The 22,683-nt window shown below is 38.1% G+C and overlaps 3 protein-coding genes, 1 long non-coding RNA gene and 2 other non-coding genes across 7 annotated transcripts; 3 read left to right on the forward strand and 3 right to left on the reverse strand.

Moving 5' to 3' along the window:
- The first annotated feature begins 666 nt into the window (after positions 1-666).
- On the forward strand, positions 667-2,228 carry LOC132980391 (uncharacterized). Its single transcript, XR_009674165.1, has 3 exons — positions 667-1,255; positions 1,729-1,790; positions 2,078-2,228. It is a non-coding gene; the product is annotated as an uncharacterized LOC132980391 (long non-coding RNA).
- Positions 1,354-1,429, forward strand: LOC132981326 (small nucleolar RNA SNORA15). Its single transcript, XR_009674550.1, has one exon. It is a non-coding gene; the product is annotated as a small nucleolar RNA SNORA15 (small nucleolar RNA).
- Positions 1,858-1,994, forward strand: LOC132981325 (small nucleolar RNA SNORA15). Its single transcript, XR_009674549.1, has one exon. It is a non-coding gene; the product is annotated as a small nucleolar RNA SNORA15 (small nucleolar RNA).
- A 357-nt stretch (positions 2,229-2,585) lies between the features above and the next one.
- phkg1a (phosphorylase kinase, gamma 1a (muscle)) lies at positions 2,586-12,269 on the reverse strand. The gene is made up of 10 exons (XM_061046528.1): positions 11,997-12,269; positions 8,081-8,237; positions 6,021-6,199; positions 5,856-5,910; positions 5,710-5,775; positions 5,271-5,434; positions 4,323-4,413; positions 4,030-4,183; positions 3,701-3,826; positions 2,586-3,200 (listed from the first exon to the last, which is right to left on the reverse strand). Exons 2-10 carry the CDS (start codon positions 8,161-8,163, stop codon positions 2,934-2,936), a joined length of 1,185 nt encoding a protein of 394 aa, XP_060902511.1. The 5' UTR covers positions 8,164-8,237; positions 11,997-12,269; the 3' UTR covers positions 2,586-2,933.
- A 187-nt stretch (positions 12,270-12,456) lies between these two features.
- On the reverse strand, positions 12,457-16,314 carry chchd2 (coiled-coil-helix-coiled-coil-helix domain containing 2). Its single transcript, XM_061046529.1, has 4 exons — positions 16,150-16,314; positions 14,807-15,059; positions 13,117-13,327; positions 12,457-12,845 (listed from the first exon to the last, which is right to left on the reverse strand). The coding sequence occupies exons 1-4, from the start codon at positions 16,197-16,199 to the stop codon at positions 12,835-12,837; spliced, it is 525 nt and encodes a 174-aa protein (XP_060902512.1). The 5' UTR covers positions 16,200-16,314; the 3' UTR covers positions 12,457-12,834.
- Positions 16,315-17,774: 1,460 nt separating this feature from the next.
- On the reverse strand, positions 17,775-21,348 carry im:7138535 (uncharacterized protein LOC797998 homolog). 2 transcript variants are annotated; one of them, XM_061046531.1, is made up of 8 exons: positions 21,184-21,348; positions 20,854-20,960; positions 19,968-20,093; positions 19,597-19,832; positions 19,425-19,505; positions 19,210-19,326; positions 18,300-18,443; positions 17,775-18,198 (listed from the first exon to the last, which is right to left on the reverse strand). In XM_061046531.1, the coding sequence occupies exons 1-8, from the start codon at positions 21,243-21,245 to the stop codon at positions 18,025-18,027; spliced, it is 1,047 nt and encodes a 348-aa protein (XP_060902514.1). In that variant the 5' UTR covers positions 21,246-21,348; the 3' UTR covers positions 17,775-18,024. The 2 variants fall into 2 exon arrangements, with proteins under 2 accessions (XP_060902514.1, XP_060902513.1); XM_061046530.1 differs by having other exon boundaries at positions 18,300-18,446; positions 21,184-21,346.
- Positions 21,349-22,683: the final 1,335 nt, after the last annotated feature.

Raw genomic sequence — 22,683 nt, forward strand, 5'->3', positions numbered from 1 at the left:
CCTTTAAGAAAAAGCTAAAGACCCAGCTCTTTCATGAATACCTACTAACTTAATGATGATGGTCTCGATATCATTGCTGATGATGATGGTAAAGACGATGGTTTTTGTTTGATAACGATGACTTATAAGATGGTTTCTATACTGATTAGAGCTCTCAAGAACTGCTGTCAATGTTGTGCTTTGCCTCTGGTCACTTCCTGACAGCACCTGTGTGTCCAATCGGACTCAAAGCTGATCGTTTGCTCTTACTGACATTGTTCCCTTTTTTTCTAGATCCTTGCTTGTGTTGTTCTTACTCTCTGATGAACGTCGCTTTGGATAAAAAGCGTCTGCTCAGTGAATTGTAGAATTGTACTCATATGAGTGTAGGGCCAATTGGAGCCCCAGGACTGCCATTTTTTTTTATCCTGTGCATGCAACCGTGGTCACTAATAGTGTATTTTAGATGCAGCATTGCACAGCTTGCTTTTGTAAAAACTCAATAAAAAAATGTTTTATTCGAATGATTCAAATGCCAAAAAATCAAAACTGAAAAAAGGCACCCTACAAAGAATTACACTCTGAATAATTCTTTAAGTCGTGCAGTGTACACTCCAGACCAGAGGGTGGTGGCAATGCACGCAAACCTGAACACAAAAAAGGAGACGGAGAAGAACGCGGAATGCGGAAGTGTTGTAATTAGTTAAAAAAACCCTGCAAATTAGGGTTGCTCCACATTCAAGTCGGCGGAGAGTTTTAACGTTTACATTGACCTTTTTGAAAAGTAAATGTCGTACTTGCTCGTCCAGCTGCAGGCAATGAAGGCAACAACTAATGACAGGTAATAGCTAGCTGGAATGACTCTAACTGTACACACCTTTTGTGGGTCAGGTTTTTTTTTTTTTTTGTAGGCCTGTGAGGATATTGAAGACATGTGCTGCACGTGGAGGAGGCCACGCCTGAAGTCGACGTGTGTTAAAATGAGTTATTTTGGTTTGTAAAATGTACCTGAAATAATTGTTTTTTTTCTTACATTTTGTGATTTGTGCAAGTTGTTTTAGTTTGATATTAAGCTCAAATAGTTAGTAGTTGTATGCTAAGTTGTTGGAAGTGTTGCTCAGGTTGATTTAAAAAGAAATGGATTGTGTTCACAGTGATGTTGACTTGTATTTTCTGTTGTGTTTTGAGATTGTTTTAGTGGATAAATAGCAGGAGAAGAGCTGACTGAATGGAGACTCCGCCACCCTGAAACACATGGGGCTACCATGCGGTGGAGGTAAGGAGAACAGCTTCTCTCATTTTTGCATCGGAAGTCATCGATAACACAAGGGACGTTTTCACATCATGCCCAGTCAGAAATGTATTCTTTTGAATGCATGGCAGAATTCTGTTTTACTCTTGAAGTGGTAAATGCAGTCAGACACCATGCTACATAATAGATAATACACACTGACTCAACAACAGGATGAGAGCGCTAGTGATGTGCCTCATCCTTAAGTCTAAGTGAATACAGAAACATGTCTAACTTTGAATGTGACTGCAGCCCTTTTTTTTTTTTTTTTTTTTTTTTAAAGTAAATCAGCAATTCTGTTCAGGTTTTTTCACATGTGAAGCTTTGCTAAACTTCGATACTACTGATGCTGGTCTGTCCCATTCACAAAATTCTTGAAGTTCCACATCTCAACAACATATTACACCTGTACAATAATTAATCTCATGGCCTCTTTCGTGTTGTTTTTGTTGTTGCAGCATCTGTCATGCTTCCAGCTGCAACAAATCACCTCCAGCATGTGGAGAAAGGCTGATGGATGGTATGTTTGTACACACTCAATAATCTTTTTTTTTTTTTACCTGGCACTAAAATAAATAACCACCAGGGCATGGACGAATTCTGTTCCAGCTGGTCTGTGATGGATACAGTCAGACACCATGCAAAAGCATCGTCTCACTTCTGCTTAATGACTGGATGAGTGCTTCCCTCAGCCTCATCAGACTGTGTAGAAATGAGTACAAAGATACATTTTTAAAATGCTGCTCTTGTGCTCTGCCTCTTTTTGTTCTTTGTATTGATTCCCCTCCTGTTTCTTAAATCCTGCAGGACAACCACAAACATGAGAAAGTGAGTCCTTCATGAGTGGTAAGGTTGACAATAATGCATCTGAAATATATAAGACTGTATCTGTGAAATTTTGCTTAAAAAAACCTGTCTGTTTTTTTTTTTGTTTTGTTTTGTTTTATGGATGATTGTAAAATAAAGTGCAACTTTGTTAACAATGGGTCTTGTGAATTTGTTTCCTATACCAGAATTAAGGTTTTGAACAAAGATGCAAAAGGACACCAAAAGTTGAAACAGTATCATGAGAAGACTTTGATTTTTAACTTAAATGTTTTAATAAATAAACCATGGCCAACATTTTAAAGTGCTATCATCCTAAAATTTTCCCTGGGGTTCAGTTGAGTCCATGCTGCATAATGATCAAAGAGTCACACAGTACACGTGTGTAAATCAATGCAGTTCAAGTACACAGGTTCCATGTCTCACATTCCTGGAATCTAAAATTTGACAAACAAGTTTTGCTTCGGGTGCAAAGCAACTTTAACGACATGCGTTTGGGTCAACATGTTGTTGTTCTATTCAATTGAAATTAAAGACTAAGTGCCCGGGGACATGTGCAAATGTATTCTCTGAAATGTTATTCAACTAGTTATTTAAATCTTCATTTGGCACAGTAAGCCTGTAGTGTAGAACAACAGCAGTATTGCTATCCACACTCCTATAATCTTTAGGACAAATCAATCCCAGTCTAACAGCCAATGCTGCATTTCAACAGTTTTGAGCAACAAATGCTCACACTATTGAACAACAGACTGGAAGGTCTTGTAGCAGTAGGTTATTTTTAACCAGTTCAAAGTCCTGACGCTGCAACAGATGTGTCCTGAGTATTAAATGCTCTTTACCAGATGTGGTGTATGGGTTCATCTGCCTCGGCGGCCATCGACAGCAGGATGGCTTTGGGAGTGTTCTCAAAAAGTGCTGCTCTGTTCTGAGTTTGTCCCTTCTTGACCCAGTGGCCATAGATCTTGAACGCACACGCGTCGATGAGCTTGCGGATGGGCTTGACGGCGTACGGGTCACTCTTGATCACCTCCTTGGTGACGGGCTTCGCTCGACGATAGTTGCAGTAGATTCTCATTGTGGCGAGCACAGTCATGCAGATGACCTGATGGAGGAAAGTTGGGGAAAACGTTACTGGTGTGGCAGAGAAATAAGGGAATATGTGACACTGATGAAAGGCTAGGGCCCAAATGGTCACGTGGTGCTTCCTTGAATTCAATGTGATTTGTAGCAGCTTCGGGTGTGTGGACTCTAACACACGTGTTTTTACTTTAAGTCGTATTTAACAAAGATATAATAACTAAAACTGAGTAATACATAAGTAAATATAATTAAGTTAATATAGGAAAATAAAGTCTAAATATCATGATTTGTACGTCTGGCATGTTGAAGGTTTATAATTTAAGAGAAATTTCCTCCTGACATTTGGGTGCCGTCTCTCAGTAAAATGTAACTTGTATTTATCTGTCCTAATGACATTTTTTAACAGACACATTGAGAGATAGGAATACAAATAAAATATTAATGGTAAGCTGTGTGCATTTCTATATACAGTCACTGAGAATCAAAGGTATTTAGTCTCTGAAAAAGGCTTTAATGTCTCACCTTGAAGCGCCTGTATGGAGTGAACTGTCGCACTTCATCCACCACATACTGCGAGAAGAACGAGTGGTTGAGAACGTCGGTGGCTGTGTATCGCTGCCTCGGGTCCACCTCCAGCATCCGAGAGATCTGAGGAAAAACTCAAGTTTAGTTCATCGTTGTGTAATTAAAACCTGCAACCTCACATGTTGTACTTGTTGATACAAGCGATTTTAAAACTTTATCAATACATTGTTGGCAGGGACAAGCTCTGTGAGCATTCAAATATTTAGATTCCCATAACCCAATCAGATTATTGCTTCAGTTTAAAAAAAAAAAAAAAAAAAGCCCACCAAATCTTTCACAGTGTCCGAGCGGTCCTCCCACTCTGGAGAAGAGAAGTCATACTTCCCGGCCAGGATCATCCGCAGCATCAGCATCTGTTTCCTGTGCCAGAAGGGCGGAGAGCCTGCAAGTAGCGTGTACATGATCACCCCTGAGCTCCATCTGCAGGCACCAAGCAGAAGAAAATAGACTTACCAAGTGTGCCGACAATATCTACACCAACTATCCTGATCATAAACTTTGGAGTATTTAGATAACACATGATTACATGAATTATACATCATTAACTCTGCACACTCACATATCTACAGCAGTGCCGTATCCTTGGTGCCCTCCATCCATGGAGCACTCAATGATCTCAGGAGCGAGGTAACCTGGAGTCCCGCACACTTCTGCATTACACACAACAAACTTATGACTCAAAGTACCCACATTTACAATACTTCATGTTTCACCAATTGTTGTCTAGTAGAAACATGCCGAAATTGTAAAACACAAAGGCTTTCTAATGTTTGTCTAAAGAGGATGAGGCAATCATGAGATATAAATACATAAAAAATTATATTGCATAAGGTAAGGATTTTCTGTCATTCTAATAAAAGCTAAAGTCCTATAGCAAATTATTAAAACCAAAACATGATTTTAAATGGAAGGGTTGGACCAAGTCCATGTTTTTCATAAATTCCAAAAAGTTTTATGAAACATGTCAGCTTGTCAATTATCCTGATTGCAGACAAACCAAGGACGCAGAAAACATGACCTCCTTAACTGAGACAATCAAACATTTATCTCCCTTGAACACTAGAACTGTAGTACTTGTGCAACTTATATCTATATAGAGTGTCAATAATACCATTTACCTAGTGATTTAAATAACCTTGTCAAACAGTATTATGAGTACACATTCTGACAAACATTCGCAGTGCCAGTTCCTTATGCTAATAATATGATGCTTTTTGAGAAGTCTACTTGAAAGGTCAGTGTCCTCCGCGTTTCTGCGACTGCAGCAAATAGATCAGAGTCTCCTGTTGCACCGTAACCTTTCTTAGAAGCCTCTGCTCACCAGCAGCTGCTGTAGCAGCTTCACATCAGGTTGTAAACATAGTTCACGTTTTGAGGACAGGACACTTCATGTTTCCGGTGCATTCATGTCAGTAAATCTCTGGTTAAAATGAACTGCCACGTGGGTCACGTTCAGATCATCATTATATGAAATTCCCTTAAACACTGTAATGATGTTTTCACAGACCTTTCAGCTTCTGTCCTGGCTTGATTTGCACAGCGAAACCAAAGTCGGTGAGTTTAATGTTCATGTCGTCGTCTAAGAGGATGTTCTCAGGCTTCAGGTCCCGATGGACGATGTTCTGGCCGTGAAGAAACTGGACCACCTCCAGCAGTGCTCGCATGATCTTTCTTAAACCAACACAGATATTCAGATACAGATATTCACCTAAAAATTCAGATTATTCAGTCTCTTTTACGTTATAATCTTTTTTCGGGTTCATATATATGTATGGGAGGGGGGCGTCGGTTTTGTGGTTTAATTTGTAACAAATGTTTCATGTCATGTACGTCTTTGTAACCTGCTACTGGATGCTTTGAATTTCCCTCGGGATCAATAAAGTATCTATCTATCTATCTCCATCTTATAGCAAATATTTAAAACGTGAAATAAAACGCTCACTAACCTGGTTTCCTTCTCACTCAGAGTCACTTTCTCTGTGAGATAGTCGAAAAGTTCACCCCTCCTCATCCTGGATGAAGGTAAATGACACAAATATAATTTTTCTATCAACAATATTAAAAACGGAGAAACTTGTGATTTGACACTTACAGGTCGAAAATGAGGAAGTAGAAGGCTTTGGACTCGTAGCAGTCTTTGAGCTGTACTGGAGAAGAGAGAGAAATTTGAGTTTATTTATAATATTATCAGACTTGAAAAGTGGATCACTTGAGAGCAGACACAAACATTTGTCATCAGCCTCTGTCGATTGCTTACTGATGTTGTCCTGTCCACACACTTTCTTTAGGATGTCGATCTCCTTCACCGTCGCCTCTCTGATCTCCTCGATCTCCTGCGACGTCATCTTATCTGACGGGGTGATGTCGATGATCTTCACTGCATACTCCTGAGACGTCTGCTTGTGGACGCAGCGGCGCACCACACTGCTTACTCCCCTTAGGAAGAGAAACACAGCAGATTTGTTATCTACAGCTTTGTCAGTTTACTTATTTCCTCAGGTTTGTGTTTGCATAGCTGGGTTCAAAGAAAACATGTTTGTGTGCGTCGGTCTGGCATTTCAACAACAAGCAGAGTTTGTGATCAACTTTATTGAAAACTACTCAGCAGTTGAAGTTTGTAATCAGTCATCCATTTAAAAGTATGCCACACAGTTTCTCTGTCCACTGTTTGTGAGGCTGGCCACACCATGTACTACATCAGCTAAGCACATTGTCCACATCCGGTGACCTCATGACCTGCATGTGAGAAAGGGAGTGAAGTTACATAATACTAACAGTGTGCCGTCCAATCCCGGGCAGCTCCTAACACTAAACTTTTGTCCAAAACACGCTGGAGTTAATGAGCGTGAACTCTTCGGACACTATGTGCTTACATAACAGCTCCACCATGGGACGCATGGTGGGGAATAATAATGAGAAAATAGTTCTTCTGGGGGCTTTTTGGAAAATTCAGGGAAACCAGTCTGCTTGCTTTTTACAGTATGCACTCAGAATACATTTTTAAAATGATCAAAACTACATCTAATGTGTTCTGCTGTTCAATAAAATCTTGTCTTTCTGGGTCATACATTGAAAAAGATGTGTTTTTTAGTCACCTGGGCAAGAGGTACGGTACATGTACGACTCCTCCTGAGAGGGACAGTGTACTGTCTTGAAGAGAGTTAAGATAATAAAAATGTCTCCTCTGACATGTCTGTCTGTTGAATATGAAGCTGCAGTCTATTGGCTCAGCACAAGCACTGTAGACACTAGACACAGGAGAACTAGCCTGATTTTGTCTAAATGAAACAAATTAACCAACTTTGTTTTAGTTTTATTTTTTACTTTGGGGTTCTATGGCATTATTTGAGAGGACAGTGGAGTAGGGAAGGAAAGATTGCCTTGCTGGTGAGGAGCCAGTGGGTGGAAGACAAACTAGGTGTCCCACATGGGGCGCACAACCTAAAAGGCTAAGCCAACCGATGCCCCAAATTTTTGTCCTCTGATGGACAAGCAAAACCAATCGACTTTGGTCTGAGACTATCCGTTTCCCCTGTTTCCAGTCTTTATGCTATGCTACGCTAAACACTTCCTTACTGTACTATCATATTTGAAGTGAAGAAGAATGACATCACTCTGACATCAAAATCTGAGCAAGAAAGAGAATAAGTGTGTTTTCAAAAAATTTGGAAATACTCCAGAAAAAAAAGCAACAACATTTTCCTCTCATTATTGTGAGCGACACATTTCTACCAGGTGTTTCTACCAAAGCTCTTGTAAGGGTTTTTTTTTTTTTTTTTAATTTAAGATTTATTTTTTGGCTTTTTGTGCCCTTATTCGAGAGACAGGACAGTGGATAGAGTTGGAAATCAGGGAGGGAGAGAGAGAGAGAGAGAGAGAGAGGAGAGAGAGGCTGCCAGCTTGGAGGACTACAGCCTCTATACATGGGGCACACGCACTAACCACTGAGCCACCAGCACCCCCTGTAAGGAGTTTTAAACTGGTTATGAAACAAACTGAAATCAAGTATAAATGAAAAAGACCATCAGCATAAAGATTGATCAATTCTTTGTAGTTATTCTTAATGCCTAACACTGCTGCTGTGGGATAGGTATCACACCAAGTGAACCAAACTGCATCCTGCAGAAACATGTTGGGGTTTTTTTGGTATGTTTCGTTTTTACATTTTCCTATCAGAAAATGAGAAAGACTGATGCATCTGACTGTTTAAAGAAAGCAGGAGGAGTTTTTTTTTTTATTATCAGACAAGATCAATAAATAAATAAGAGCTACAACTTTGTATACATGAACCCCCACTGTAGACCATTTTATACATACCTTCCCAGAATCTCCTTGGGCTCATACTTGTCATAAAATTCCTTGGCTCCCACCCAGTCAGGGATTTCCTCCTCTTTGGTCATGATGGATGGTCGTGATGCTGCTTCACCTCCGAGGCTGCTCAACACTTCTCCGCTCACAGCTCACAACAGAATATCTGACAGGAACAGTTCACCAGTATGTTTATATGATGTGCTTAACCATCATTGCTGCTGCATTCACTTGTAAAGAAGCAACACAATATTGTGGCAGGTGAAGCTCAACTATTGAGATGATATAATATGACCGTTGAGATAAACTAATTCAAGATAATCTGCAACTATGGTGATGAGTGATTAAATCACATTTAATGTTTAATATTTAAAGGCATTCCAAATAAACTCCTCAAAAAAAGTTTGGAAATGTTAATTTGGTCACTTATTTCGCCTCTTTAATAATACTAATTGGTGTTGTATTTTATATCGTTGGAAAGCGCCCAAAAGAAATATGCCGAAACAGGAGTGAATACCAACAGAAGAACTTTGCAGGAGATTTTGGCAAATTTGTTTTGGGCACTACCCACACGTTTAGCTGTGTTGCTCATTCCACAAATGCAAGATCCTTACAAGCTATACCTCCTTATAAAGGTGACTAATCAGGCTTTCCAACCATATAAAATACACGTGAGAAGATATGCTGCTTTTCTCATACTTGTATTATTGTTAATGTTATATTGTTTTGCTTTGTTTTTTTAACTACTGCATGGACAAGTAGTTAAACCTTTGGAAACCTTTGGAATGAACAAATTCATATTCTGTTGATTAATCTATAACAGTACATCAAGTTTTATAAACATAATTTGTCAAACTCAACGCAACAGTTATTTCTTCTAAATTAGATATAAAAATATGTTCAGTAAAAGAACATTATCCTCTGTAATAAGTAGTGAAGTAGACTTATGTAGAAAGACTGCAGTCAAGTGAGCCGTCTTTTGCAAAACCCCAGTCAAGCCAGCCGCCGCTTGAAAAATGATGCATGTCCATACTGGGGGTTTATGGTACAGGTGCTTGGAGTGCCCAAAAAGAATGAATGCGGCCGCTTATTTCAGCAAAGATACCATCAACATACCATGTTAAGACAAGAAACTTTCACTGAATTATTGTTCCTCATGTCCTTTGCTGTGGCCCTAAGATTTTGGCAGATTTTACAGTATAGTTTTTGAGATAATTAAAGGTAAAGTCTGCTCAAATTGCATTGCCGATAACATTTTAAAAACATTTGAAAACATTTTGCAATAACATTCCGAAAACGTTCGGCGATAACGTTCTGAAGACATTTGTCGATAACGTTCTGAAAACATTTGTCAATAACGTTCTTAATACGTTTGCCGATAACGTTCTAAATACGTTTGGCGATAACGTTCTGAAAATGTTTGGCAGTATCCTTCTGAAAACATTCGGCGAAAACGTGCCGAAAACATTTGGGGATAACCTTCTCAAAACGTTTGGGGATAACCTTCTGAAAACGTTTGGGGATAACGTTCTGAAAACGTTTGGCGGTAACCTTCTGAAAACGTTTGGGGATAACGTTCGGAAAACGCTTTGCGATAACATTAAGATTAAGATTAAGATTTACTTTATTGATCCCGCAAGGGGAAATTCTGTTCATACACTCTGTAAGTCATGCAACACACACATAGGCTGAAATATACAAACACATGCACAAACAGGATCCTATGGACATGCACTAATGGAGGGATGTCAGAGTGACGGAGCCCCCCCCCGGCCACTCCTGAGCTGATGGTGGGTGGGGGGTTTGGTGCCTTGCTCAAGGGCACCTCGGCAGTGCTCAGGAAGCGATCTGGCACCTCTCCAGCTACCAGACCAACTTCCATATTTGGTCCGAACCGGGACTTGAACCGGCGACCCTCCGGTTCCCAACCCAAGTCCCTACAGACTACTGCTGCCCCACATTTTGCAATAACGTTCTTAAAACGTTTGGCGATAAAGTTCTGAAAATGTTTGGAGATAACGTTCTGAAAACGTTTGGCAGTAACATTCTGAAAACGTTTGGCAATAAAGTTCTGAAAATGTTTGGAGATAACGTTCTGAAAACGTTTGGCGGTAACATTCTGAAAACGTTTGGCAGTATCCTTCTGAAAACATTTGGCGAAAACGTTCTGAAAACGTTTGGGGATAAAGTTCTGAAAACGTTTGGCGATAACATTCTGAAGACATTAGTTGATAACGTTCTGAAAACATTTGGCGATAATTTTCTTAATATGTTTGGTGATAACGTTCTAAATACGTTTGGCGTTAACGTTCTGAAAACGTTTGGCGATAAAGTTCTGAAAATGTTTGGAGATAACGTTCTGAAAACGTTTGGCGGTAACATTCTGAAAACGTTTAGCGATGAAGTTCTGAAAACGTTTGGAGATAACGTTCTGAAAACGTTTGGCGGTAACATTCTGAAAACGTTTGGCAATAAAGTTCTGAAAATGTTTGGAGATAACGTTCTGAAAACGTTTGGCGGTAACATTCTGAAAACGTTTGGCAGTATCCTTCTGAAAACATTTGGCGAAAACGTTCTGAAAACGTTTGGGGATAAAGTTCTGAAAACGTTTGGCGATAACATTCTGAAGACATTAGTTGATAACGTTCTGAAAACATTTGGCGATAATTTTCTTAATATGTTTGGTGATAACGTTCTAAATACGTTTGGCGTTAACGTTCTGAAAACGTTTGGCGATAAAGTTCTGAAAATGTTTGGAGATAACGTTCTGAAAACGTTTGGCGGTAACATTCTGAAAACGTTTAGCGATGAAGTTCTGAAAACGTTTGGCGATAACATTCTTTAAATGTTAAGTAGCAACATTGTTAGAACATTATGTATGAATGTTCTTTAAACGTTTTTAGCTGGAAGTTTTCCTTAAGTTCCCAGAATGTTCCAGGAAAGGTTCTTTAAAAACATTTTATAAATGTTTGGTGATAACCTTCTTAAAATATTTTTTTATTTTCTCTAGTTAATATTTTATTTTTCCAAATTGTGATAGGTGACAAGAAACTTTCAATGGATTCTTATTCCCCATGTCCCTGTCTGTATTCCTGTGAATTCTCAGCAGATTTTAGCTTATAGTTTTTTAGATAATTAAAGGTAAAGATATTGATATTTTAGTCATTTTGTTTATTTTATTTTGAAAAATCTGTGACAGGTGACAAGAAAAAAACTACACAGTAAAATCTGCTGAACATTCCCAGGACTAGTCAGGGACATGAGGAACAAGAATCTATTGAAAGTTTTTTTTTTTTTTTTTTTTTTTTTAAATAAAATATTACGTGAAACTTAATTTTCAGAGTGTCTCTTTGCAATTTAAGCAGAATTTTATTTTGTCAAAAACTTTTCAGTAAAACCATCTTGAAATGTAGAGGACTATTACAACTTTTGTAATACATTCTTTATTGTATTTTACATTTCATATTCAGTAACAGGCACATAAAGCAGTAAATCATTTTATAGACGTGCATCATTTTTCAAGCGGCGGGTGACTTGACCCGGGGTTTTGCATTTGTAGAAAGACATTTATACTATTTAGTATTTTAAATTATAAAGTGCTTGTTTTGAACGTGTAGCTACTTGAGTAAATACATCTAAACGGGCTGCATTGATAACTGGAGAGCAACTTCAATCGTGTTTAAGGAATTAAATGTATTTTTATGCATGTTTCAGCTTGTACTTCCAAGTAGACATATCCTTTTTATCCTAAATACCTCATTAGCCTGGTGAAAGACGAGTTCAGTCTTTAGTTTATGTAACATTACTGTTTTGACTTTGAATAATTTAATTATCTCGCTTATCGTCCCAAACATGTCAACTGTTTGACCTTCTCGCGTGCTCACATACAGGAAAGCATTAAAGAAAACAGCGCGTGGTCACTCACCTTGTCTCGTGCTGGTCAGGGCCTGATACGAACGGAGTCCATGATTAAATCTCAGCCTGGACACACCGTGTAGAGACGACGAACAAAGAGTTCTGCTTAGACCCCGGCGCTGTGGCGCTTTCCAGGGGCTGCTGCCATTGCAAAGGGTGAGCTTTAATGTCAAACGCCCAAAATAAATTGTTGCCTCCAGACTAGCACACTCTGAACACGTGTCCACACAAAAACTAGTTCCATGAAATGACACCCTGCAGCAGCTCGGGACACCGACATCAGTCCACATGCAGCTTTCAACCCAGTCATTTCCACTGATGCAGGAGTGACATGACAGGTGCTAGTCCTCGGTGGTGTCTCGGCTTTGCAGCTGTTGTTGAGACACGGCATGTTAAAATATTTCTTGAAGATTACAGCAGTGTAAGCATGAAGTCTGTCTCAAAAGGAAATAAATCATCACACCTTACAGTTTATTGTATGATTCAAGTGCTTTATTGTTTTGAAACTAAGATTTGTTACAGACTTTTAAATCCACAATTGTTGAAACAGTTGTTTTTGCAAGTTATCTTGATCTACAAATGCAGCACATAAATTAATGCACTAAAGCTAATGAAAACCAAAACTAGTATCAACTCAAAGCATGCACAACCAAAATATATAAACATTATTTATAAGACATGAATAACAAGCTCTGCTGCACTATCCTGAGAAAAGACTACAAAGATGTCTGATCATAATCAGCTGTCAAGATAAAACATGTTTATTAATCTCTTGTCATTTCGGTTTTCTTTTCCTGTATGATTGCTTAGGTCAGTTTGTGCGTGCTTCTTGTTCTCCAAAGGTTTTCTCAGGACATACCTGTGAAGAAAATAAATGTTTAATTGGACACTTTTATGTTTACTTTTATCTTTTGTATTATTATTATATCACTTGATTTAGCATTATTGTAAAAATTCCTACAGCATTAGGAAAAACGATGGTTTTATGAAACATTGAAAATGCGACAACCCCACCCCATGGCCAACGTAGGGTATTGTAAAACATTACTTCAGAACCATACGAGCATTAGTACTTAGTACTTATGCAAAGTACCCTTATTTGAAATTAAAACAAAATATGTCACACTCACCATTAGCAAACTTGCATTGTTTAAGCACCTCACTGAAGCCCTCACAGAGCTTGAAGTCGCTCTGGGTTTGGGCACAATCGATAAATTGTTTGAGCTCATAGGAGCAGGCCTGCTGTTGCTGGGGGGCCTCCTGCTGGTACATGGACTGTGGCTGGTACATGGACTGTGGCTGCTGCTGGTACATGGGCTGAGCCTGGCCCTGGTATGGCTCCTAAAACAAACAAGGCAGAGGAAGGGATAATTCATGTGTCAACTGTACACAAGGAATTTCAAGATCAAGTTTATGCAAGTGATGAGAAGTTCCTTTATTTCAATTTATATCAAAAATAACCCAAAGAGTGTGAGGAGGCATGGGTAAGCGTTTTATTATGTGCATTATATAAAGGCTCACTGTTAAAAAAAAGAAGAAGATATTTATAAATAAGGATTTAAGGGCTTTTGTGGCCTTACTTTGACAGAACTGATGTAGAGACAGGAAAAGTTGGGAAATATAGTGGGGGAGGACTTACACTAAACAGGGTCAAGATCGGGACGGAACTGTAGGCTCTGCATGAGGTGCCTGCTCTACCAACTGAGCTAAACCAGCACCCCACATACATGTAGATATCACCCCTATAAATGACTCTACAGTCTATTGCTGCCTATGCATGGTTAGGGTTGGGGTTCCATTTTATGGTGCCTGTGCTGCCTTACCAATTGCCATTCGTTTTTCCCCCCTTCCTCTTCTACTCTTCTACAAACACATGATAACTATGTGGTTATTACTACTATTATTATAATTATCACAATTGTTGTTATTGTTATCACTATTGTAACGATCATTATGATATTTTTATTCATTCTTCTATTTGATTTGTTTAGCTCAATATTTTCTTTGCATTTTCACTCATCAAAACTGTACTGGACAACGCAATGACAGACATCACCCCTTCCAACGCCAAATTTATCAGCATTATTACTTATTCCTCCCTCGAGCATCATTCATTACCTTTTTTTTATTCCATCCGCCCAAATCTCCACTCCTACTGTAGATCAATCCATCCACATCCATTAGTCATCGTAACCTTTATTGTTTATGTCTGTACTATGTCTAAGTGTCTCTTTGTCATTGTCTTTAATGTCACATTTTCTCTGTTATAGCATCACCAAAATTAAAAATAAAATAAAGGTTCTAATCATTACTGTTGTATGTTTGTTGACCATTTTTACTTTTATTGTAGCAGAAATGCTTCCCCACCATGTCATTTCCATCAGAACAAATGTCTAATGTTTCCTTAATACTGATCCTTTCATTTCATTTCCTCTGTGACTGCAAATATTTATACAAGAAAACATTTACTAAAAACCAGACCAAAAGCAAACACCAACACAGGTAAGAAAACTTGAGACGCCCAGACTCCAGTTAAAACAAGATATTCTAGCAAAGTCTTTTACGTTATTGTTCAAGTATTCTCAAAATGTATTGATTTCTGTATTCAGAAACTGAATTGCACGTAAATTTGGTCTTGATATGGAATAAAGCAAGTATGCGTTTCATCAACCTTTTCTCCTCCATTAAGTTCCAAACACTCACACACTTGTTTATTTGTTCACTGAAGTCCTCCCTACAGGTTAGGGTTTCAGACAAACTAATCCCCCCCCCCCTGCAGCTATCTCAGTCTTATGACCGGCTAAACCAACCTTTATTTACCTGATATGTGACGTCGGGCTTGGCAGGCTCAGAGCTTCCTCCACCAAAGCCTCCAGTCATGGCGTGGCCAATGGTGTGTCCAACTGCGGAGCCAACTGCAACTCCAGCGGCTGTAGTTGCCATCTGAGCAAACATACCTGGCTGCCTGGGTGCTGCAGCGGGAGCACCTACAGCGGATGGAGGAGCATGGACTGGTGCAGGGGCATAGGAGGGAGGAGGTGCAGCCCTAGCCATAGGCGGAGGTGGAGCCCGGCTGTAAAGACAGTGTAATATAAAATAAGAAGAAGCCCCAATACAATCAACAACTGATACTCCCCATACCTGCTGCTATAAGTTCATTTTTTTATTGGAGCTGTTTATATTATAAGTGTTTACATAAATCACTTTACCAACATACATCTCAATGCACAGAGTTGAAACAGTGGCAAATAAGACTGTTATAATAAGACAAAGTGACCTGTATGTGAACTGAGGCATGGTGTCACTTAAGGTCACTCTTATGAGACTCTCTGCTCCACTACGTCATCGAGCTACCCAAAATAGGACATTACAATAAAGTCTGACTTTAAGAGTCACAATATGGTGATTACATTTTTTTTATCCCAAGTACAAATGATATATGACGTTAAATTAGAGGGATTGGCTGAATATGTAAAAATGAAAAAAGGGATAACACGTGTAATGACACTATAAATTAAACTTATTGTCTTAATTGTGTTACTTGTGCCTTTGTATTTTATTTGTAATTTGTCTTTCTCTTACCTGCCTAGGGACAACAGATGGAAAGTAGCACTTCTGCTATAATCTGGCATTGTTACAGCTGTTCATTAATATGCACTGTCCCTAACAAATAAATAAATAAATAAAATAAATAAACTACATTGGGACATGTTAAATATTTAATTACTTCAAAGAAGAATAACTCTAATAGCATCATATATGAAATGTCTGTGTGGCTTACTAATGCAAACCCATAAAGACAGTCTTCATTAAGTTGCAGTTAAAATGTAAACAGATCGATCATATTAATAAAATATAATTAAAATGTTTATGTTGAGTCTCCACAATCAGACGGTGATGACGCAGATTAGACCCTGTGACCTTCATTACGTCCCTCACAGTATTTTCAGTAAACGTATTTTCCTGTGCAACAAGGACATATTTAGATGTTAACACAAACTGTTTAAAGTAATTATTCCCTGCGAGTATAAATTCACAACCCTTACCTAACATACCCAACACACATGCTACCTCACCTCGCAGCGATAGAAACCTATCAGATACACAAGCACCACATTTACCTCGACTTTGTAAAGAAAAAGGTTGATAAATATTAAATGTACCTGGCTGGAGGGGCCATTCTGGAGGTCCGGCTTCTGCTTCCTCTTGGCATTTTTAAATCTAAAAGTGTATATTTAGCAGACTGATAAAAAAGAAACACAACTATCGCCTCACTCGCTTAGAAAATTGTCGACCTTTGGCTAATCCGGAACTTTCTACGTGTTACATCATTTGTCTCACGGGTAACTTCCGGTATGACGGAAAGAAAAATGCGCTTACATCAGTAACAGATAGTATTTATTAAAAGACCAGACTACAAGCATAGAAAAATTGCTTGCAGCCCAACATCTATCCACGTTTATTTATTTTTTTAAATAATAGTCAAGCCTCTTCTCTTGCTGACAGAATACCGTAAATCAGGTGACTGATGACACTACACTGGAGAGAGAGACCACAGTCCAGCTGCCATCAAACATTTATAAATAAAATAAAAAGACATGTGAGCTATTACCCTTATCTCAGTGTAAACATACAGTCTAATTTGACATCGCTATAAAATCCCATGTAACATATTACAATAATACAAATGAAGATGTTTATTGCAGCTTGAACTTGATAAAGCTAAAAAGATGAATAAAAAAGGTTCAGTCTATAGCTTCAGAGAGATCTGACTTTAGGATAAAGAACTATATTATAACAAAACAGAAGGTCTATTGATAGGATGCTTTATAAATTTGTTTGGAAAAACAAAACTCGCTATATCAAAAATTCTGGGATAATGAACGCTTTTGACTCTGGAGGTTTAGTCTTTAAGTTAAATCTGAAACTTCATTCAAAACTACATTTTCTCTAAACTTGGTGGTCTATCTTTGGTGCTTAAATTAACTTTAGTATGGGGGGGGGGGGGTCTGTTTCCTCTTGTTCATTAACATTCAATGGCACCACTGTAGTACAAATATGTTTCTTATCTAGTCCTTCAACCAGGAATAAGACGGTGAGATCCCTGTTTAAGGAAGACATTGCCACTGTTCCATATGTGAACCACAACTGGAGAAAAGCTTTCCCAAATATGCAATGGGAAAAACAGCTGATACTTACTTTGTTACCTTTTCCTATATTTTACTTTTTTTTTTTTTTAAATCATCCTGTTCAATAACAATCTGAAAATGAAAATAAATTCATCTTCTCTTGGTTACAAACATCTGTCCTTGAAAAGAAAAAATAATGTGTTTGTGGGCATTGTGCAAAAAATATAAAAAGTGCTTTACTTGTAGAAACCTTATTTACAACTAAATATATGTTATTACTTATCCATGTTTTCTTTTCTAGTAATGTGGGGGGTTCCCTGGTTTAAAACTTACAAATTGCTGTTAAGATTGATTCAGTTTTTCACTGTCAAATTTAATTCAAAATAAATTCGGGTTTCCAAATATGATATTGAAGGATGTCATGTGTCCTGTTTGTGCACATGATCCACTTTGACAATACCTGTCTACAGGACAGGAGTACCCAATTATAAACAATACATTGATCCATCAAAAGGGGAAAAAAAGAAATGCCTCTCTTTGCCCCTGCATTACAAGTAACTGCAGCTAAAAACAGCTAATGCCTTTCATAATGGAACCTAACCTAAACGTTCATTGCTGGGCTGTTGAAAGCATAAATGCATGTCAAACAAAACAATATGTTCCCATGATTCAAAGGTTTATTCCTGAGTAAGCAAACTTATATATGAAATAGCAAAACCACCAATTATCTTTCTTTTTACAAATCAACAAAATGTCTCGTCATATACCTTTTAAGTAAATGCACTTTTTTAAGTATAAAATTATATCAAATGCAGCATCCAACTGCAGCATGTTTTATCTCATACAAAGTATTTAAATAAAGGCAAAATATTACTTAATTATTCAAGTAGAGCCAAAGAAAAAGACGTGCTATTCTTTTTTCCCTTTCTTCTTTTTGTCTGTAAATTTGTGTCGTTGATGGTGTCCACCTCCACCTCTTCTTCCTGCTGCGTTTCCTTTTGCTCTTCTACCTTCCCACGCCGGCATTGGTGGCTCAATTTCCCCTGGTCGTCCTCCTCTGTCTGGTACACTGCCCATCAACGTCTGTTGGAAACCATAGCTAAATTAAATACCATGTGCCAACCGTCTGAGCAACAGATATCTTCATTCAGAATAACAGGTGTGATGACAGTAAACGGTTGTACCTTGTAGACAGAGGTGCTTTTTCCAGCCTTGATCGGCTCAATGATAGACTGATCCTCTCGAGCAGCAATCAGAAGAGACAGAGAGACTCTGGAGGAGCCAGTGAGGGAGGAAAGAGGAGGCACTGAGGCCAGAGCTTCACTCCACTGCTGAAACAAAACAAAAAAAACAGATTTATAGATACGTTTATCGACATCAAGACGAACAGTGATGATTTTGATTCCTCTGAGAATCTGCTGCAGCAAGAAATTCATTTTGACGACAGCTGAAGTGAGTATTGAGCTGTACCAGCAGGGTGGCTTTATGGTGGGAGGTTAAATAAAATGATCTAGAGCATAATTAAAACAAAGGGATGGCTTGCTATTCAATTTTGTACGGACGTCACATTTATGGCCCAAACGGGATGAAGATGACTTTGGTGATCGTCTTGTTTTTTTCTCACGCCCCATCATCAGTTTGATATTTGAGGTGATGAGTTAAATGTCTGACAGCGGAGGGGGGAAAAAATCGATACAGGATAGTATCCCAATATTTTGTGCAGCGATATTATATCGCCTAGCTGATGACAATATTGTTTCTTTACTTAAACTCTTTCTGTGTATTTTTCTAAGGTCAATTAACGTATTCGTACTATTGTGGGAAGTTATGGTGGATCTTTCGATGCTTATTTTTTTATGGCAACAGTAACAGTGTAATCAACATGACAGTCACTCTTAACTAGCTTTTAAATGTTAAATCCAGTTTTTTAGTCTCTCAATTGATTTTCCAGTACCTTTTTTTCATATAATCTAAATGTTATCTATATCCAGAATCAACAATGACAGCATTATGCAACTAAAAGAGCCAAACTAACAACCACGTTAGATTTTCCATGACTTCTCTTAAAGTAATTCAGTGATTTAACGTGCTTACTTTTTGTCTTTCTCCCCATGCAAATGATTCCAGTGTCACTTGAAAACGTTTAGTCATCATCTGCCGCCGACACCAATAGTCCTCTGACAGAACTTCATTGATCCTTTTAACTTGAATCTGAGAAACAAGGAAACAAGAAACAAGGTTGAAAAGCTCACGTCACGTTAGAGTAACATCAGATGTATAATAAAATAAATACAGTTCTGGCAACATACCCACTGCTCTGGGCTGAGGCTGGTGGTGAGAAGCGGGTTTGTCATGTCTCCACATGGAAGACGAGCGAGCCGGGACTCTACCTTCATTAAAAGAACATTAAACATGTCTGTCAGTGCTTCTGAGTTTGTGGTCACAACTTCAACTAAGCTCTCTTTCTTGTATCAAACTCACCTCTGTCATCACATCTGAGTGTGGAGAGGAGGCGTCCATGTCAAGTGCACGCAGCAGTAATATCCATTCTGCCTGCATCTCTGCCTTTGTTCTGCCAGAAACCTCATCGTCCTCATATTCTTGGCAAAACTCAACTCGCTGCTCCTTTTCAGACCCCTCTTCTGCTGTCTCTTCCTCAGCATGCAATTCCTTATACTTGATTATACGAGCTGCTTGCAACTCTGATATAAGGAACTCTAAACAATTGAAAAAGACTTTTAAATTGAGACCCAGTGCATTGAAAAAGTCTGGCTGGAAATCTACAAAAACCTATGACGCTACAGTCATATGTTACCTTGAACTAAAAACAGCACACTTCAATTATATCTCACCAGTGACTGTGTTGAGGATGGACGGCCCAAGCACCTCTGAGTCGAGCACAGTGAGAGGAATGAACATGTCTGACAGTAACTTTCTCAGCTCTCCCACCAGTAAAGCACCACCGGTCCTGTTTGAGTCTGCAAAATGGAAAGACAATCTTTTAAAAATATTTTACTGACAAGCAAACTCAATGTTTTCCATTTAAACATAAATATAAAAACATTTTATAGATCTAATGAAATAATATAAGCAGTGGCAGCACCTTTATGCACTGTATATTTTGTCAACCAGAGCTCATTGACCATTTATTTTTTCAACTTTTAAATGTCCCACTTTGTGCATATTTTACTAAGGGCACAATTAGGTTGTTTTTTTTTCTTTTAAAATTGTTTTATCTAAAAGAAAAAACAAAATGTTGGAATCAGTAAGTCATGCTAAAATGCTGTTTGTAAAGCAAATAACATGTTTAACAAACCCGTGCACACGAGTTGTAAGCGTGAGAATGGGTTTGCAAACAGCAATTATTTATTTTTTCTTACCTCTGCCTTCATCATTAATAATTATATAAAATTATTTTAGAATTTATAAAGAGCAATTTTTAGCATATTTTTTTTTATTGGCTATAAAAACATAAATCCCACATCACCACTTAGTCCTCAGAGAAGACAAGCGAAAAATAAGATTTTAATTACAGACACGTAATATAAAATAAAAAAATGTAAAATTATAAACAATAAAAACTATATATTCTTAAAAGTCTGGACATGAGTCTACCGTAGTTAGGCCTAAAAGTTATAAATCCACCACCGATGACTCAAAGGATTTAAGAGGTCTAAAGTTACTACAAAGTAACCACAACCACATACAACACAACAGGTAATCGTTTCTAACACACACCTCGCAGATCTGGACAGACAGCCTTCAGCTCCGCAGCCAGCCAGGTGAGCAGAGGACAGGGAAGTTCATCACACCCACACCGTGTGAGGCAGGAACCACCCGGGTACCTGAGCACAAAGACGGCAGGTGAAAGTACCACCATGAACTAAAAAGGCCACGCTATTGATACAAAGCATACTAATGTTGCACACAGAGAATCAAGACCTAATAAATCAAAGCAACCTAACTTGTTCCAAACATGAGCTTCCTGAAATGTTGCTTCAAAAACAAATTTTGGCATTCTCTGACTACGCAGCACACAAATGTGAAGTGAATCGATGGGCTACTTACCCTAACGCTTTAATTGCTGAAACTATCCCTAAGCCCCTCTCCATTTTTTCCTGTAATGTCATACAAATAATATGAGTATGTTCAGTTACAGTAGTCAGCTTTACCCATAAACTGTGGCTCTACACCGCTTATTAAAGTTCAACTTATAGTCTGCTTCCTTTTTCTATCTTTGTGCCCATGCCACCACCTGCTGGCCGGAGTATGTACTGGCATTTCTTCTCCTGTAAAACCAACTCTCAAAATGTTCACTATTTTATGTCAAATTTGGTAGCTTTGGATCTTTCTCATGGATCTAAAAAAATGAACTTTATTTATTACGTAACTGATCAGTATCTACAACAGGAGAACAAAAGGACAACACACAGGCTCAGACAGCACACACTCACTCTGCCATCTCTACAACCGTCTCCCCTCAGGCCACAGATACAGATCTCTCACTTTCCGGACTAATCGAGCCATGTCAAGCTTTGCTCCCACATCCATCAGGCTCATGAACAAATTATCTATTTCCTATTTTTTTTTTTTAAGACCACTCATTTAACCGCTCATAACAATTATTCATGACCTATTTATCATGCTTTTAACAGAGCCACTTGTATGTGTGTGTTTCTGCTGTTGTTTTTATGTCTAGCTGTATGCGTACTGATGTTCTTTTACACAAATGAAGTTCCTAACGGATAAATAAAGTTATTTGAATTTGAATTTGTAATGTTACAATTGATTTGTTGACTTTTTTTAAATAATATACAACAATAATAACATAAACAATATTTGCCTCTCCATTATAGTTGATAGACATTTAAATTTGCAAAAAGGGAAACACATAAGTTCGAGTAGGTCAAAAGGGTTCCCCTTTGTTCACTACAAGTTTCAGATTCATGACATTATGATTCAATTTGACGTGCTAATAATAATTAATGAATCATTAGCAGTATACAAGTAACATTTTCTTTACTCCAAACTCTTCTTGGGGGGAAATAAAACAGCCCTAAATACAAGAAATCTTGTTGTTACATTTCTGTCCACTAGGAGCCAGCAGAGCTCTGGGATGGAATAAATTAAGCATGCTATTGAGACTTGTGTGTTTTTTAATTTAAAGTATAGTCAGCCTACTCAAGTACTGTGTTTAGTACAAATTAAAGACTACTTTTATTAAATATTTCCATTTTTTTTCCACGTTCTACTTTGCAAGAGTCTTCCTTAAACCCCATCATATCGATCCCATGCAGTGAAAACCTCATATTTACACATTTGGTGATTGCTCAAAAGAACAATTAAATGTATTGACTAGACAGAAATATGAAGAACCTATAGAACACTGTGCCCTTTTTAAAGTAGTTTGAATTAGCTCAACAAAAGTACAATGCAACAAGCACATTAATGCAGAATTTAATCCAAAGAATAGTTGAAGACTTAAAGTTACATTTACTTCCCAATTTGCACTTTAACTTTTCATTCGTTCCAGATGATACCTGCAAAACTGTACCTTAATAAGGTTTG

Source organism: Labrus mixtus, chromosome 9 (genome assembly GCF_963584025.1).
Source record: "Labrus mixtus chromosome 9, fLabMix1.1, whole genome shotgun sequence".
NCBI lineage: Eukaryota > Metazoa > Chordata > Actinopteri > Labriformes > Labridae > Labrus > Labrus mixtus.